The sequence below is a fragment of the Trichechus manatus genome, unplaced genomic scaffold (assembly GCF_000243295.1).
Source record: "Trichechus manatus latirostris isolate Lorelei unplaced genomic scaffold, TriManLat1.0 scaffold00009, whole genome shotgun sequence".
Classification (NCBI taxonomy): Eukaryota; Metazoa; Chordata; class Mammalia; order Sirenia; family Trichechidae; genus Trichechus; species Trichechus manatus.
Genome location: NW_004443945.1, coordinates 5591584 through 5609027, shown reverse-complemented (window position 1 = coordinate 5609027; position 17444 = coordinate 5591584). Strand labels below are relative to the sequence as shown.

Sequence of the window (17444 nt, the reverse complement as noted above, 5' to 3'; positions counted from 1 at the left end):
ATTCTGGGATTAGAGCAGTGTTTCTCAATCTTTTTTTTCATTTTATCCCCACCTTCCCCCATGTAAGGTGACTTTTATGACATTTTTTCCTAATTATGAAATTTTAGTATCACGCCATATAGTGTATATCTATGTATGTATGTATTTCTGTGCCTTATACATAAAAAGAGTAATTTTTTCATGCCTCCAAGAACCAATTTTCAACCCTTTGGGGATGATTTTGCCCCATGGATAATGTATGTATTAATAGAGTGTTGTGATCCCTCAGAGTGCTTTGTATAGTATGACTTCACAAAGAACAAAAACTTTCAACACACCTCAGTTATGAACAGTTCTCCTTTACCTGAAAATCTGTGTCAAGTTGTACCTTTGTTTGGCCCATCTTTATTGAAAACAAATTGTAAAAGACAATCAAATTACATGAATTTTAACCTGTATTTAAGCATTGTTGTTGTTAGGTGCTGTCGAGTCATTTTCTACTCATAGTAAACGCATGTGACAGAGTAGTACTGCCCCGTAGGGTTTTCTTGGCTGTAATCTTTACAGAAGCAGATCACCAGGTCTTTCTCCTGCAGAGCTGGTGGGTGGTTTCGAACCACCAGCCTTTCGGTTAGCAACCAAGTGCTTAACTATTTGCACCATTCACATACCATAAAATTCATCCTTACAAAGTGTAAAATTGTGTGGCTTTTAGTATATTTATAGAGGTGTGCAACCATCACCACTATCTAATTTTAGAATATTTTCATCATTCCAAAAAGAAACGCTGGTCAAAATTTAAAACTTTCGTGCTTCAGAGGATACCATCAAAAAAATGAAAAGATAACAAACAGAATGGGAGAAAATATTTGCAAATCATATATCTAGTAAGGGACTTGTACCTAGAATATATAAAGAACTAAAAAGACAAGTAACCTAATTTTAAAATGGGCAAAGGATCTGAATACTCTTGTCTCCAAAGAAAATACACACATGGCCCGTAAGCACAGGAAAAGATGTTCAACATTACTATTCGTCAGGAAAATGCAAATCAAAACCCAGTGCATTCCACTTCACACCTACTAGGATGGCTCTAATAAAAAAGATAGACAATTACAAGTGTGTGCAAGGGTGTGGAGACACTGGAACCCTCATTCATGGCTAGTGGGAATGTAAAATGGCGTGGCTGCTTTGAAAAACAGTTTATCAGTTGCTCAAAAAGTTAAACATAGAGTTCCCATATGATACAGCAGTCCCACTCCTAGGAATAAACCCAAGAGAAATGAAAACAAATGTCCACCATATACTTGTACACGGGGTTTCTTTTGGAGGTGATGAAATGTTCTAAAATTAGATTGTGGCGATGGTTGCACAACTGTGTGAATATACTAGAAATCACTGAAGTGTACACTTCAAATGAGTATATGGTATGTGAATTATATCTCAATAAAGCTGTTTTAAAAAAGATTAAAGCAAGCAAAAAAAAAAGAACATCCTCCACCACCGCCAGTTAGCAGTCACTCCTCATTCCTACCCCTTCCCCACAGGCCCTGGCAACCACTGCTCTGCTTTCAGGCTCTATGAGTTTGCTCTTCTGGATATTTCATGTAAATGGAATCATATATGTGGCCTTCTGTGCCTAGCTTCTTTCACTTAGTATAATGTTTTCAAGGTTCATCCATGTATAGCATGTTTCAGGACTTCATTCCTTTTTATTGCCAAATGGTACTGCGTTGTATAGATAGATCACATTTTGTTTATCCACTCATCAGTTGATGGACATCTGGGTTGTTTCCACTTTTTAGCTATTATAAATAATACTGCTATGAACATTGGTGTACAGGCAGTCACCAGGTTATGAATGTCGAACTTGTAGTTACGAAACAACCCCCTAAAGCCTATTATATTAAAAATTTGAAGTACATACAATGGTTCATAATAACAACAGGTGCAACAACAGGTGCTACTTTGTGACGCGTAGCAAAACATTATTATCATTGTATTATTATGTTAAAGATGTTTTAGTGTGTCTGGAAGTGTTTCTTTAATTTTTTTATGCATAGAAAACCGGTTGCCATCGAATCAATTCTGATGCAAAAGGTACACTATATACTAAGACAAACATTTGACTAACTGACATTAGATACGAACCGCACCTAACTGTTCCGACTTATGTACAAATTCGACTTAAAGACAGATTTAGGAACGGAACTCATTCGTAATCCAGAGACTGCCTGTACAAGTTTTTGTGTGGCCATAGCTTTCAGTTCTCTTGGGTATATACCTGAGAGTGGAATTGCTGGGTCATATGGTAACTCTATGATTAACTTTTTGAACAGTTGCCAGACTGTTTTCCAAAGTGGCTGCACCGTTTTACAATTCTACCAGCAACTGATTTTTAAATGAAGACAGGTTATATACTCCTTAAAGCAAGTTTCCCAAGTCTTTCGGCCAGATTCTCCGCTGCTCTGTCCCCCGCACAAGGCCACACGATCCCTTAATTGGCAGACGGAGGTTTAAACCCATAATTGTAGGGTTTTACCACCCCCCTCCTCGAAACACACATGTACTCACCAGTTTCCAGACTCTTTTGAATCATACAGATTCCACCCAGCGGCTCTTCCCAGGCATCTCACCGACAGCTCCTGTGAGAGCTTTTTCTCTTTAATGATAGATTACAGTCCTCAGGCCTCTATCTCCTTTTGAGAAACTCATCTTAAAAACATATGTGAAGTGTTCTTCTTAATACTGGGACTTTTTGGACACTTACATCTCTATTTTTTATTTCAGTTAGGTTTCTGTACAGTCCACTTGCCCACACCAAACATGGCACCGTAGTATGCAGTTGGGGCATCTGTGCGGGGCTGATCCAGTGGCATCTGTGTCTGACGTATGCACAGTCCAGTGAGTGCAGTTGGGGGATCGTCCAGTTACTGTGGAGTTGACACTGACTCATGGCGACCCCATATGTGTCAGAGTAGAACTGCTCCATAGGGTTTTCATTGGCCATGGTCTTTCAGAAGTAAATCACCAGGCCTTTCTTTGGAGATGCCTCTGAGAGGACTCAAATGTCCAACCTTTTGGTTAGTAGTCAAGCGCATTAATGGTTGTACTACCCAGGGACTCCAATCAGCCATTAAACCAAAAACAAACAAACTAACCAGTTGCCGTGGAATCGAGTCTGACTCATGGTGACTCCACGTATGCAGACAGTTCCATAGGAATTTCAAGACTCTGAACTTTCAGAAGCAGATTGCCAGGCCTTTCTTCTGAGGCACCTCTGCCTGGGTTCAAAACACCAACCTTTCAGTCAGTAGAGTACTTAATCATTGGCACCACCCAGGGACTCCTAGTCAGTCATTACATGTCCTCAAATCTGTTTAGATTTTCAGCCTCTCCCACATCTTGGAGGGAGTAACAAATTCCATATGTGGATTATTCTCGGTTCACGTAGCCCTCCCTTTTACTTGTTCCAAGACGTAAACCTTTAAGGATTGCTGCTTTGGTCAACTTAGAGATTTGGTGCAAATGTGACTGTTCACCCTTTCTGTGCCCTTAACAATAGAACAAGGTATTTTCTTCCAACTTGTAGTCTTTTCTGTCGTACTAAAAAGTCCTGATGTTTTTAGCCCATTCTCGCGTGTTGAGTACCTGTGTATGTATTCATGGTCTCCAGGTGCCGGGCAGGCTGCTTGTCTTCCCAGGGTAGAACATGCCTCTCTGGGCCTGGCACACAGTGGGCAGACATTGCACAGTGAATATTGCTGAATGGAGGAATGCGGTTTGTTTTGTAAACGCAATGCATGTTCCACACATCACTTAATGCTATGCATAACCGTGTTGTCTTTTGCAGGCTATCGGCTGTACTCTGAACTGCAGTTGCCTGAGTTTCAAACCCGGGAAGATAAACCACCGGCAGTGTGAGCAGTGCAGACATGGATGGGTGGCCCATGGTAACCGTATTATTTTTTTCCTCCTCTTTTGACTTGTGCTGTTCCCTCTAAACACTTAACTTCTAGTTATTTAGGACCTGATTTAATATCTAAAAATGACAGCTAACATAAGTGACTGCTATGTGCCAGGCAGTATGCTCAGAGCTTTACATATAGTATCTCTTTGAATGTGAGCAACTCTATGGTGTTTTATTTGCTCCATTCAGCACTATCATTCTGATAGAAATGTTCTGTGCTGTCCAGCATGGTAGCTACCGGCCTAGGGTTGCCAGATAAAATACAAGATGCCCAATTAAATTAGAATTTCAGATAAACAATGAATAACTTTTAGTACAAGTATGTCTCAATGAGTATTTTTAGTATAAGTATATCCCATTTAATTCATTGTTTATCTGAAATTCATATTCAGATTTAACTGGGTGTCCCGTTGCTAAATCTTGACAACCCTACACTAGCCACTTGTGGCTACTGAGCACTTGAAATGTGACCAGTGTGACCGAAGAACTGAATTTCTAATCTTGATTAATTTAAAGCTAAATTTAAATAGGCACACGTGGCTTGTGACTGTTGTATTGGACAGCACAGATTTAGGTGGTTTGATTTGCCAAGTCAGACAACTGGGAAGCATCAGACTAGGGCTCAAACCTGGATCTGTCAGACTCCCTAACTCAGGTTCTTCACCTCCAGCCTCTAATCTTCCTGATGATCCATCCTCTTGATTATCCCCCAGCTGCCTGTGTTTTCCCCCCTTTCCTTTACTCCTTCCCTATTTGTGGCTATCCACTGCTCAGAGGTGCCACATGAAAGGGAAAAAAGACCGTCAGTCCAGTCCATTTGATTTTAGCAATTCCTGTGAATAACTCGGAGCCTGATAGCTATTAAGGTCGTTAATCGTAGGCACGTTCGTGTTTTTTTCTCTTGGGAGCAATGACTGAGAGTTAGCTGTAGTCTACTTCTTATTCAGTGTTTCTCTTTAAAGTGTAGCCTTCAAAATGATCTTTCTTCAATTTGTTTTTTCAGCTCTAAGTAAGCTGAGGATCCCCCCTGTGTATCCAACAAGCCAGGTGGAGATTGTCCAGTCCAATGTGGTGTTTGATATCAGCAGCCTCATGCTCTATGGGACCCAGGCCATCCCTGTTCGCCTGAAGATCCTACTGGACCGGCTCTTTAGTGTGCTAAAGCAAGATGAGGTCCTCCAGATCCTCCATGCCTTGGACTGGACCCTTCAGGATTACATTCGTGGATATGTGCTGCAGGTCCGTGGCCATTCCCCTAAAATGCCTTCTGAAACCCGTGTCCATGTAATGCATGTAACCCATTGGCCTACCAGTACTACAACCATTGGTGGTCATCCTTCCCTTTAATATTGTCTTTAATGGCTTGAACCCCTGCGTCATCTTCTGAGTGGAGTCCTTTGCTTTACCCAAGATTTCTGTGAAACACCAGTGTTGGGGAGCTTTGTATGTTCTCTGATTTGGGTTTCACAAAACCAGCTCTTCCACAGTAAACCATTTGCTCTATCTTGGGTGCTACCTCCATTTCTATTATTATCCCTAAACTACATACTGACACAGAGTTCGTGGGTGGTGCAAATGGTTAACATGCTCAGATGCTCACTGGAAGGTCGGAGGTTCCAGTCTACCCAGAGGCACCTCAGAAGAAAGGCCTGGTGATCTACTTTGGAAAAAAATCAGCCATTGAAAACCCTGTGGAGCACAGTTTGACTCTGACATACAACATCGGCAACTGGTTACTGATACCTAGTGACACAAGACACTGTATCAGATTTTACTAAGAGTTTAGGGGTGAGAACAGAAGCTTATATCACAGAACCACACAGCAAACAACTTCCAGCTTCATGCCACACCTTGTGTTTTAAAGCCCTCTGCCATCCCACTGCTGGTTTTCCTTCACAGGCTCCATCCTCTCGTGACATTCCTGTGTGTTCACGCCCTTGCTCGTTCTCTCTCTCCTCACATTGTCTTTCCTTTTCTCCAGTGTTCTATGCCCTTCATTCCTTCTCTCCTCTCTTTATTTAGCAGGGGTAGTTTCATCTCTCTTTCTAGACCATGCTATTGGGATAGGCCTCATGTTTTATATCTAAAGAGACCATTGAGGTGTTTTCCCAAGCAAAGAACATATTTCCTGATATGATGTATATCATTCTTCTAACATGAAACAGCTCCAGCATTTTTTTCTTGCCCCTACACTAGAAAATGTCAGCTAACTTTGGTAACAATTTTAATGAAATGGGGGAATGAATGTATTTCCAAGACTAACACAGATGACAGTCTTCATCAGATAGGCCCTAATGTTAAAATGAACTCTAATAACAACCATTAATTAACTAAGATCCTCTCCTGGACTCTATGCGTGTCGCCCCTAATCCGCAAAGTAACCTTATGAGATAGCATGTATATTATTCCCATTTTCAGGTTGAAAAGGTAGAGGCTCAGAGTACTTGAAATCTTGCAGGAAGTCACTCTGTTAGTATTATGTGGCAGATCTAGAATTTGAACCCACTTTTTTCTAACTCTATAGCCCATAATCTTTCCCTAGAAACATGTTTGCTCACCTTGAGTGTAGGGCCCTCCAGCAGGCTAGAAACAACCTTTTATGTAGAGTAGCATTATGAACTTACATTATGACACAGATCAATATTTAATGATCCTGATAATCTTGCTTTCTAGTGTTAGGATTAAAAATATGGAATCAATTACCTTCAACCTCTATTGCATGAAAAATTTATGATGTTACATTCCTCATCATCTTCAAAACTCTTACATGCACTGTGAAAAATCTCAGTAGGCCATCAAATACATGCTCTGCGATAAAATATTTATTGTAGTTTTAGGAAAAGTTAGGCCTGGCTAGAGTTTGAAAGATCTCCAACACTCCAGTGTAATTACAGCTCTGCTTTGGGAACACAGGCAATAGATCAATACAAGTTCATTTGTTTTCTGGTGTTAGTTGCTTGGGAAGATTATTAAATGTGCAGCAGATGAATACTTGAGCTATATCTAGGCCTGATTGTTCTGTTTATACTCTTTAAAGAAGTTACTGTTGTTCAAATTACACATATTTTAATTTTAGAGGGAAAAATATTCTGCCTAACATAAGATAAAGGAGCCCTGGCGGGGCAGTGGTTAAGTGCTTGCCTGCTAACCAAAAGGTTGGCAGTTCGAACCCAACAGCCGCTCCACAAGAGAAAGATGCATCCACCTGCTTTCATAAAGATCACAGCCTTGGAAACCCAATGGGACAGTTCCACTCTGCCCTGTAGGGTCGCTACGAGTCAGAATCGACTCAACGGCACACAGCCACAACAAAGTAAGACAACCCACTGGTTTGAAACAAGCTGGAAAATAAATACCAAATTTCCCTGAATTGGGCTTAAGTAATATAATTTTATTTCTCTCTTTTGTATCAAATGTAGGGCCACTGCTTGTATTTGTGCAGTTTATTTTCTGTACAAAGTTTCTAGCCTAGGGGAGTATGTGAGTGGGGTTGACTCATCAAGCCTTATGCTCATGCAGAGGAGGCATCTTTTTCTAATAATTTCAGAGGTACCCTGTAGGCTAGTAAGAGTTCTGACCAAATTCTTAGAGAAAAGGATATGGAATAGTAAGTTGATCATGCTGTTTACTTCTGGTTTGGTTTTGGGTTTAGGATGCATCCGGAAAGGTTTTGGACCACTGGAGCATCATGACCAGTGAGGAGGAAGTGGCCACCTTGCAGCAGTTCCTCCGCTTTGGAGAGACCAAGTCCATTGTCGAGCTCATGGCAATTCAAGAGAAGGAAGAGCAGCCCATTGTCATACCCCCTTCCACAGCAAGCGTGGACATCAGGGCTTTCATCGAAAGCTGCAGCCACAGGCGTTCCAGCCTCCCCACTCCTGTGGACAAAGGAAGCCCCAGCAATATACACCCCTTTGAGAACCTCATAAACAATATGGCTTTCATGCTGCCTTTCCAGTTCTTCAACCCCGTACCTCCTGCTCTGATAGGCTCACTACCAGAGCAGTTTATGCTGGAGCAGGGTCAGGACCAAAGTCAGGACCCCAAGCAGGAAATCCACGAATCCTTCCCCGACAGCAGCTTCTTGACTTCCAATTCCACACCATTTCAGGTTGAAAAAGAGCAGTGTTTAAACTGTCCAGAGACTGTGACTCAAAAGGAGGAGAGTGCCCATTTAAGTGACTCCAGCTCATACAACATTGTCACTAAGCTTGAAAGGACACAGTTGTCCCCCGAAGCTAAATTGAAGCCCGAGAGGAACAGCCTGGGCACAAAGAAGGGCCGGGTGTTCTGCACGGCCTGTGAGAAGACATTCTACGACAAAGGCACTCTCAAGATCCACTACAACGCCGTGCACCTGAAGATCAAGCATAAGTGCACCATCGAAGGGTGTAACATGGTGTTCAGTTCCCTGAGGAGCCGGAATCGCCACAGCGCCAACCCCAACCCCCGGCTGCACATGCCAATGAACAGAAACAACAGGGACAAAGATCTGCGGAACAGCCTGAACCTGGCCAGCGCTGAGAACTACAAGCGCCCAGGTTTCCCCATGACCTCACCAGACTGTAGGCCTCTCCCCAGCTACACTGGCTCAGGGGAGGATGCCAAAGGCCAAGCAGCCTTCCCGAGCATTGGGCACAATGGCGTGCTGTTTCCCAACCTAAAGACAGTCCAGCCGGTCCTTCCTTTCTACCGCAGCCCGGCCACTCCAGCTGAACTGGCCAACACACCCGGGATGCTGCCTTCTCTCCCGCTGTTATCCTCTTCCATCCCAGAACAGCTGGTTTCAAATGAAATGCCATTCGATGCCCTTCCCAAGAAGAAATCCCGCAAGTCCAGCATGCCTATCAAAATAGAGAAGGAAGCGGTGGAAATCCCTAACGAGAAGAGGCACACTCTCAGCTCAGATGAAGACATGCCCCTGCAGGTGGTCAGCGAGGATGAGCCCGAGGCCTGCAGCCCTTGGTCAGACCGAGCACCCGAGGAGCAGCGCCCGCCGTCAGGACGTATGGGTAGGCCTCTCCCTGAAGGAGGGAGGCCCTCCCATCTCAAATCAGTGATCGAGTCCCGTGGAACCATCCACCGAACCTCCGAGCAGGCCACGCACAACTTGGAGAAGGAACCTGAGCAGAAGCCAGCGTTGACCTTGGTGTCAGGTGAGGTTGAGGGCAGTGGCTGTGAACATCACCTCCCTCCTGGGATAGAGCCCCGCGGTCCCTTTCCTGATTACATCCAACTGCAGCAGCGCCTCCTGGCCGGGGGCCTCTTCAGTGCACTATCCAACAGGGGAATGACGTTTCCTTGTTTCGAAGATTCTAAAGAACTGGAGCCTGTGGGTCAGCACGCACTAGCAAGGCAGAAGGAAGAGAACCGCTTCCAGTGTGACATCTGTAAGAAGACCTTTAAAAATGCTTACAGTGTGAAAATGCACCATAAGAACATGCACACGAAAGAAGCACACCTGTGCACAGTTGAGGGCTGCAACGCCACCTTTCCTTCCCGCAGGAGCAGAGACAGGTAAGCCATGCCTGGCAATCATTTCTTCTAAGGTGGTGGTTCTTAAATTTGAACATGCATCAGAATTACCTGGAGGGCTGGTGCAAACACAGGCTGCTGGGCCTGAGCCTCAGAGTTTCTGCTTCCGCTGATCTGGGGTGAGGTCTAGAGTTTGTAGTCCTAACACACTCCTAGGTGCTGCTGATTGCTGCTGGTCTGGGAACCACGGTTTGAGAAACATGGTTCTACAGGCCCACTTCCCTGAATCTTCAATTCCAAAATCTAAACTCATTTGGCCACAAAACCTGACCTGAGATGGTGTGAGGTGATTTGCCATCTTTTTTTTTACTCCTCCTCAGTGTGAATTTTTCTATATGTCAGTACAGCAGTATTAATGGGTGAGTGTCCACACAATATTAAGTATGTGCACCATTCTGCCTTTCTGAAGTCTGAGAAATTCTGAATTCAGAAACACATCTGAGCCCAAGGGTTTGGGATAAGAAATCGTAAACTAGTTCTCACATAGTAGCTTCTGTAAAAGATTTGAAGAGGAAGAAGGAGGAAGCTTTTTAAATTATCACTAGAGCCTCCTAAAACATGCCGATTTTCATTTCATAATAGGAAGTCCATTGAATGAAACGTTTTCTCTGATTTCTAGTTAACGGTCTATATTTGAAAGGAAGACTAACTTAACCTCTTCACTGCAGATTTTTTAAATATTAAGATACGAAAGATTGGCAAGTTACCTCAGAGCAGGGCTTTGAACTGGTTCAGTCACGGCCAATGAAGCAGACCTGAATTTTTAAAATTTGGGTGATCTGGAACCATAACCAGAATGGGGAAAATTATGGGTCGAAGCCCTAGAATGGGAGACTTGGAAGAGGTGTAATGAGCCCTTTCAGGAGCCTAATGTGTGAGATTAGATTATTGGCAGGACTGAGGAGAGCGATGCAGTTGGCCACCGTCTTGGAGCCGGACACCACTGTTTTCAACTCTCTGCAGAATCCGACAGGCAAGAGATTGGGTTGCTCTGCAACACATACACTGCCCTTGGTTTCTAAGAAGGAGATTAAGTTTCTAGCAGGGCTTTGATCTATAATTTTTCCAGTTATGGTTCCGGTTCACCTACATTTTAAAAATTTGGGTCTGTTCTGGTGTCGCTTCCTCAGCCATGATTGAACTAGGAAGAACCTGTTTGAAGCCCTCCTTCAGAGTCTGTCGTGTGTGGTTGGAAGATGAGAAGTCTGTTGGTGCTGGGTTTTCATGACAGACAAACTGTTTACGAAGTGCCCAGTATAGAGATTATCTCGTCACCCTAGGGAACCAGAGGATGGTGCCAGGGTTACCACCAGGCTTATGCTTTTCATAATGAACTTGAGTCACCAAACTACTCTTCATGTCACCTGCTGCCCAACCTATCAGGGAAGAGCCAGCATACCAAAGGGGACCGACCCTAAGAGACTTAAGGAAAGGATCAGCTATTTGATGAAATGCAATTTGATAAATGCTAAATGGTTCATAGAATTTTAAAGTGCTGCAGTTACTCAAACAAGCTTGACTTTAAGTACTTCACCACCACCACTAACTTAGTCCAAGTGTAATGCCTAAAGGCACAGTGGTTAAGAGCTTGGCTGCTAACTGAAAGGTCAGCAGTTCGAATCCACCAGCCACTCCTTGAAAACTATGGGGCGGTTCTACTCTGTCCTGTAGGGTCGCTATGAGTCGGTATTGACTCGATGGCAATGGGTTTGGTTAATTTATTAAGATGGATTGACACAGTGACTGCAACAATGAGCTCAAACATAGCAATGATTGCAAGGATGGCGCAGGACCAAGCAGTGTTTTATTCTGTTGTACGTAGGGTTGCTATGAGTCAGAACCGACTTGATGGCACTAACAACAATTTATTAAGAAGGAGAAAAAAATAACAGATTTCCACACACATTGCTGGACAGGGCTCTTAGGAACCAGGTCTCCCAACCAATTCGTTCTGGTTGGAACAACTGCTGAGAATTTGCATTTCTAACAAGTTCCCAGGAAGTTATACATAAGAATCACCAGGGGATCTTGTTAAAATGTAGATTCCAATTCAGTGTATGAGGCGGAAATGCAGATTCTCAGCAGGGAACTTGCTAGAAATGCAAATTCTCAGCAGGGGTTCTGAACTGGAACAAACTGTTTCAAAGCCCTATTAGAAACACACTTTTTGTCTTTAGTGAACAGGATAGAGCACAGTGATATTAGTTAAAACCACCAGGCTAGCCTAATTAGTGAACCAGTCCTTCACTCTTTCATCCGTCTACAAGGAAGGAGTATTCATGAATAAGCTCTTGTTATGAGGAAGACTGGGAGCCCTGGTGGCACAGTGGTTAAGTGCTTGGTGGCTAACTGAAAGATCGGCGGTTTGAACCCATCAGTTGCTCTGTGGGAGAAAGACCTGGTGATCTGCTTCCATAAAGATTATAGCCTTAGAAACCCTATGGGGCAGTTGTACTCTGTCTTATAGGGTCGCTATGAGTTGGAATCAATTTGACGGTAATGGGTTTGGTTTTTATGAAGAAGACATAACCATATCAGTGAGATTACCCTTAATATTTATGATACTGTTCTAGCCTACAATATCTACTAAATTAGAAGGCATATTGAATTCAAGATACTTTTTTAAAAAATATTTCACATTTTCTTACCTAATTGTTAGATACAAGCCTCCTCTCCCATCATAGAAAAGCATCTGACATTTTAAATTAAAAACTACTAATCCCAGTAGTCTAGAACTCAGAATGCATTTTACCTAGACTCTGATAAAGATGGTACCATTTTATAGCACCATGTTGCCTGGAAGTTCGGGGCTTATGATGGTACCGTTTTAGATAGGACTTTGTAGGCAGGCCTGGGTCTACCACCATTTTTATGAGTCAGAGATGAGAACTGCGTTGGTATAAGGACAACTGACTTCCCCTTCTGGAGCCACAACTACTGCCAACAGTAGTTACTAGGACCCACCAAGAAGGGACTAGGACAGCACCTTGGATGCTTATTTAGCCAATAAATACGTATTGAGCACTTTCTGTGTCAGATGCTGGGGACGCAGTCCCCACCCACAAAGGCCTTCAGTGTGGTGGGGGAGACAGACCAGTCAACAGGCCATTGCAGCTGAATGTGGTGAGTGCTAGGATGGGGAAGTGTAGGCTTCCATGGACAAACAGGAGAGCACCTAGCCACACTTTGCAAGAAGTTAGGGAAGGCTTCCTAGAGGAAGGGGGGTGTCTAAACCAGCGGCTCTCAAATGTTTTGGCCTCACAACTCCTTTACAAACTCTTAAAACCTAAGCCCTCTCTAGAGCTTTTGTCTGTTTGGTTTATATCTATCAATATTTACCATATTAGAAATTAAAAAAAAACTGAATATTTCTTTATTACCACCCTTAAATACAATAATAAACCTATAACGTGCTAACATAAATAACTTATTTTTATGGAAAATAACCACATTTTCCAAAACAAAAATTTAGTGGGAAGAATGGCTTTGTTTTACATTTTTTCAAATGTCTTTAATGTCTGGCTTAACAGAAGACATCTGGATTTTCATATCTGCCTCTACATTCGATCTGTTGCAAGATCACGTGTCACATTGCTGCTGGAAAACTCTACTGTACGCACATGACAGAATGAGAGTGAAGAAGGCAGATCATGTGTTAGTATTGCTATGAAAACAGTGTTGACCTTTGGGACCCCCTGAAAGGGTCTCAGGGACAACTAGGGGTACTCAGACCACACTTTGAGAACCTCTGGTCTCTACTGATTTAAAGTTGGAAGCCAGAGGAGAAGATTGGAGGGAAGGGTAGAGGTCGGTGGGGTAAGAGAGACACAGACACTGAGCACGGCTTTAGCAAAGCCCTGGAAGCAGAAAGCCTGGCACATGGTCCAGATGGTTTCTGCAGTTGTGACAATCACCAGTCTTGGGACGCGATGCCTCAGGAAATGTGTCTGACCCTGCAGGTCTTGAGGAGGGAGGGAGAGGAGCCCACGATTTAGCTCTTGGTATTTATGGGGCACTCAGGAGTTAAGCACAGGGCAGCAGGGACCTTTTTTTTTTTTAACCACTTGTATGTACTGGAATCTGTATGTCAGTCTAGTGTCTGGTTTTCTGCCGACACACAACACCCCCTTCAACCTAAAATGTTGACATAATCATAGGTCAGAGTTGGAGTTGAGAAGAGTTGCTTGCACAGTGGGTAATCTGGGAGTATAATGCTGATTATGACCAGAAAAAGAATGTGTAAGGAGATAGAAAAGTTGAAGAGTAAATTCTATAGTTTTTTTTTTGTTTTTTTGAAATATGATTAAGTCCCACCTTCACACACACGTCTTTGGAGATTCAGAAGAGAAAGTTCAATTCTTAAGTTATTTTGGTGAAGGTGTTTTTCCCAGTTTGACCTTGGCAGGTATTCTGTTCTGTGTTTGAGGAGATGCAGTCCCTCTCTGCTATCGTTTTCCTATCACCTTTAAGATTGTACCCCTTGGTAAGGGCTGGTTTTGCTTGTTAGAAGTTAGCCAGAGGCTATCTGAGCAAGGCCGTTGATTGACAAGTTATATCCAGATGATATCGTATGAGTAAAAGGCATGTGCCATAATGGATACTCATTACCTTCCCTTTAGGAATAATCATTGGGTAACAGATTGGTGGTATGCTTACAGTGCTGCATTTGCAAAACTTCTGTCTGGTATATAGTGAAACGTTGCAAATATGAACTAAACTCTGCACGTGTGCGTGCACACATTCACACATACACATTTTCAGTTGATCAGATTTTCAGCCACAGCTATAGAACTTCTGGGGTGATGTGCTTGCAGACAAATGCTGCAGACCAGCCCTGTCTAATAGAAATGTGATGCAGACCATATACCTAACTTTAAATTTTCTAGTAGCCACATAAGGAGCCCTGGTTGTGTGATGGTTAGAGCACTTGGCCGCTAACCAAAAGGTCAACAGTTTGAAACCACCAGCAGATCTGAGGGACAAAAGACCTGGTGATCTGCCTGCATAAAGATTTACAGCTTTGGAAACCCTATGGAGCAGTTCTGCTCTTTCCTATAGGGTCACTATGAGTCGGAATTGGCTCGATGGCACACAATAACCACATTTTTAAAAAAATTTAAAAAGAAACAGTGAAATAAATTTAAATAATATAGTTTATTTAATTCAGTATATCCAAAATACCACCATTTCAATATATGACACCAGCCACATTTCAAGTGCTCATTAGCCATGTAGGGCTAGTGGCTAGCATATTGAACAGTGCCACTCTGGAAGATAATATTTCCTAATCAGCTAACCAGTTTCCACAGAGTCGATTCCGACTCATGGCGACCCCATGTGTGTCAGAGTACAACTGTCTCCTTAGGGTTTTCAGTGGCTGATTTTTCAGAAGTAGATCACCAGGCCTTTCTTCTGCAGCATCTCTGGGTAGACATGAACCTCCAACCTTCTGATTTGTACCACCCAGGGACTCCCAGTTTAATTAAAATCAAGTCCTCTGCTTAGTTTCATATAGATTGTGACCAGCCTTCTCCTGGGATCTCCTGATTCTGGTGTCCCAGTTGAACTGGCCTTATTGAAGTAGTCTAGCCATTCTCAACTATAGATGAGGTACAGGAAGTTACCTGCCAACAAGATGGTGGAAACTGAGGAAATCAGCATATTCCAAGTGTGCAGCCTGTTGGCTTTCCTGGTGACTGCTAACTTCTGACAAGGGGTGAGTGACAGTGGGTTAGTGTCCACTAAACACCCGTTGCATCCTGCTGGGGCCTAAGCCCCTTACCATCACTTCTCCCATGCCATGGGAGCTTTTCCCGGTATCTACCTAGTATCTCCACTCAGAATGATGACTGTTTTAAAAACACAACAGCCTAACCCATTGCTAACCATCTTTTCACTCTTTTAGACACAGTTCTAACCTAAACCTCCACCAAAAAGTTTTGACCCAAGAAGCACTGGAGAGCAGTGAAGAGCACTTCCATGCAGCTTACCTTCTGAAAGATGTGGCTAAGGGGGCCTATCAGGATGTGGCTTTCACACAGCAAGCCTCCCAGACATCTGTCATCTTCAAGGGAACAAGTCGGATGGGCAGTCTGGTTTACCCAATCACCCAAGTCCATAATACCGGCCTGGAGAGCTACAACTCTGGCCCCCCAAGTGAGGGCACCATCCTCGATTTGAGCACTACCTCAAGCATGAAGTCGGAGAGCAGCAGCTATTCCTCTTGGGACTCCGACGGGGCGAGCGAGGAGGGCAATATGCTTATGGAGGACAGCGATGGGGACTGTGAAGGGCCGAGCCTTGTCCCTGGGGAAGATGGCTACCCCATCTGTGTCCTGATGGAGAAGGCTGACCAGAGCCTGGCCAGCCTGCCTTCTGGGTTGCCCATAACATGTCACCTCTGCCAAAAGACATACAGTAACAGAGGGACCTTCAGGGCCCACTACAAAACTGTACACCTCCGCCAGCTCCACAAATGCAAAGTGCCGGGCTGCAACACCATGTTCTCGTCTGTCCGCAGTCGAAACAGACACAGCCAGAATCCCAACCTGCACAAAAGCCTGGCCTCATCTCCGAGTCACCTCCAGTAACAAGATGGTGGACCAAGTATGCTTGGATAAGCATCCATTCTAATTCAGGAATAAGGTAGTCCAAAGAAATGTTCCTAGCTTTGTTGAATACCATTTGAAGCAAACCAGGTTAAAAGTACTTGATTTAACTTTATAGTTTTCTACAGCAGGATGAGCAAAAGCAAAGCCTAGTGGGAAGCTGACATTGAGGCAGCCCTTCTGAGTATTATTTTTCTTAGCCCAAGAGGTTTTTTTTCACTGACATAAAGAAAACTTGCAGAAACTTCATTTTGCCCAGATTTGTTTACACATTCCCTGGGGGAGCTCCAGGTCTGCAGATCAACAGGGGTCCAGGACCTGGGAGAGGGGTTTAAAGGGAGGCTGGCAGTATTAAAGATCAGGTGTGTGTTGGGGAAGAAGTCTGTCACCAAGAGTGAGAAGCCAACCCCAAAGATCCCACTTTCCATTCCTTCTTTAGTGAGTATAAATCCAGACTTGAGTTTGGGGGACAATGACTCTGAGACCATCCCTCCATTTGGAGTGGAGAATTGCCTTTTTTTTTTTTTTAAATTCTAAAGGTCTCATGTTACTCCAGGAAGTTCTCAGAGGAAGGAGGTTGGCCTCTAATGTGTTCCTTGTTAATTCTTAATCTGTAACACTAGTTCAGGAAGCTAGGGGAACATATTTCATGCATTTAAACAACAGTGGTCTTCAATCTAATTTAAAAATAATTTTGATACTATTTAATTTGTGTTGATGTTATGCGAGTATTTGGTGTGAGTGCAGACATGTCACGGGATACCCACTGGATCTCTGCTGAAAGGCAGAACAAGTGATGACCGAAACCACCGCCCGTCTTCATTTGACGAACTTCTGAGTCTTAGTTTTGCTCCCCTGTGGAATGAACCCAAGCCTGAGTCTGACCAGGACTATTTGTATATATTCCACCGCAGCATTTAGAAAAAGAATATGGTTGTTGACAGCTGTCATGAGTTTTCACTATCACTGGATCCCTCGGTCTCCATCCTTTTGACAAATGTGTGAGATTAAGATGAACTTACGAATTTCCTTGGTAGAAAGAAAAGTATGACCTTATTGTCATACTATGTCTTAATATTTTAACTTATTCTGAAATGTTTTCCATGCTGTTATACACGTTTGCTGTTGTAGAAAGGGAACTTAATCAGTCCTGTGAAACAACACCATCTCCTGAAACTTGGCCTTTGCGGTGCTCTAAAAGTCTGTGGTTGATAAAAAGAAACTGATTTTGTATTTAGAGTTCCAGTCCACTGTCTTTCACATTTATGGTTGATTTAAGTAATGAAAACATCCTAAAGAGAATTGGGTGTTGTAAGAGAGATTATTTCTCGGCCTAAAGGTGAAAAAAGCCA

At 43.3% G+C, this 17444-nt stretch overlaps 1 protein-coding gene across 2 annotated transcripts in view; it reads left to right on the top strand.

The window, feature by feature from the left end:
- The window catches only part of BNC1 (basonuclin zinc finger protein 1), a 29587-nt gene extending 13416 nt beyond the window's left edge, over nucleotides 1-16171 (top strand). The window contains exons 2-5 of one of the 2 annotated variants that reach the window (XM_012560018.2): nucleotides 3833-3932; nucleotides 4953-5188; nucleotides 7602-9466; nucleotides 15390-16171. In XM_012560018.2, coding sequence (XP_012415472.1) covers nucleotides 5042-5188; nucleotides 7602-9466; nucleotides 15390-16074 — 2697 coding nt within the window. In that variant the 5' untranslated portion in view covers nucleotides 3833-3932; nucleotides 4953-5041 and the 3' untranslated portion in view covers nucleotides 16075-16171. The remainder of the gene's footprint in view (nucleotides 1-3832; nucleotides 3933-4952; nucleotides 5189-7601; nucleotides 9467-15389) is intronic. The other variant, XM_004370681.2, reaches the window with a different exon arrangement.
- The last annotated feature ends 1273 nt before the right edge of the window (nucleotides 16172-17444 follow it).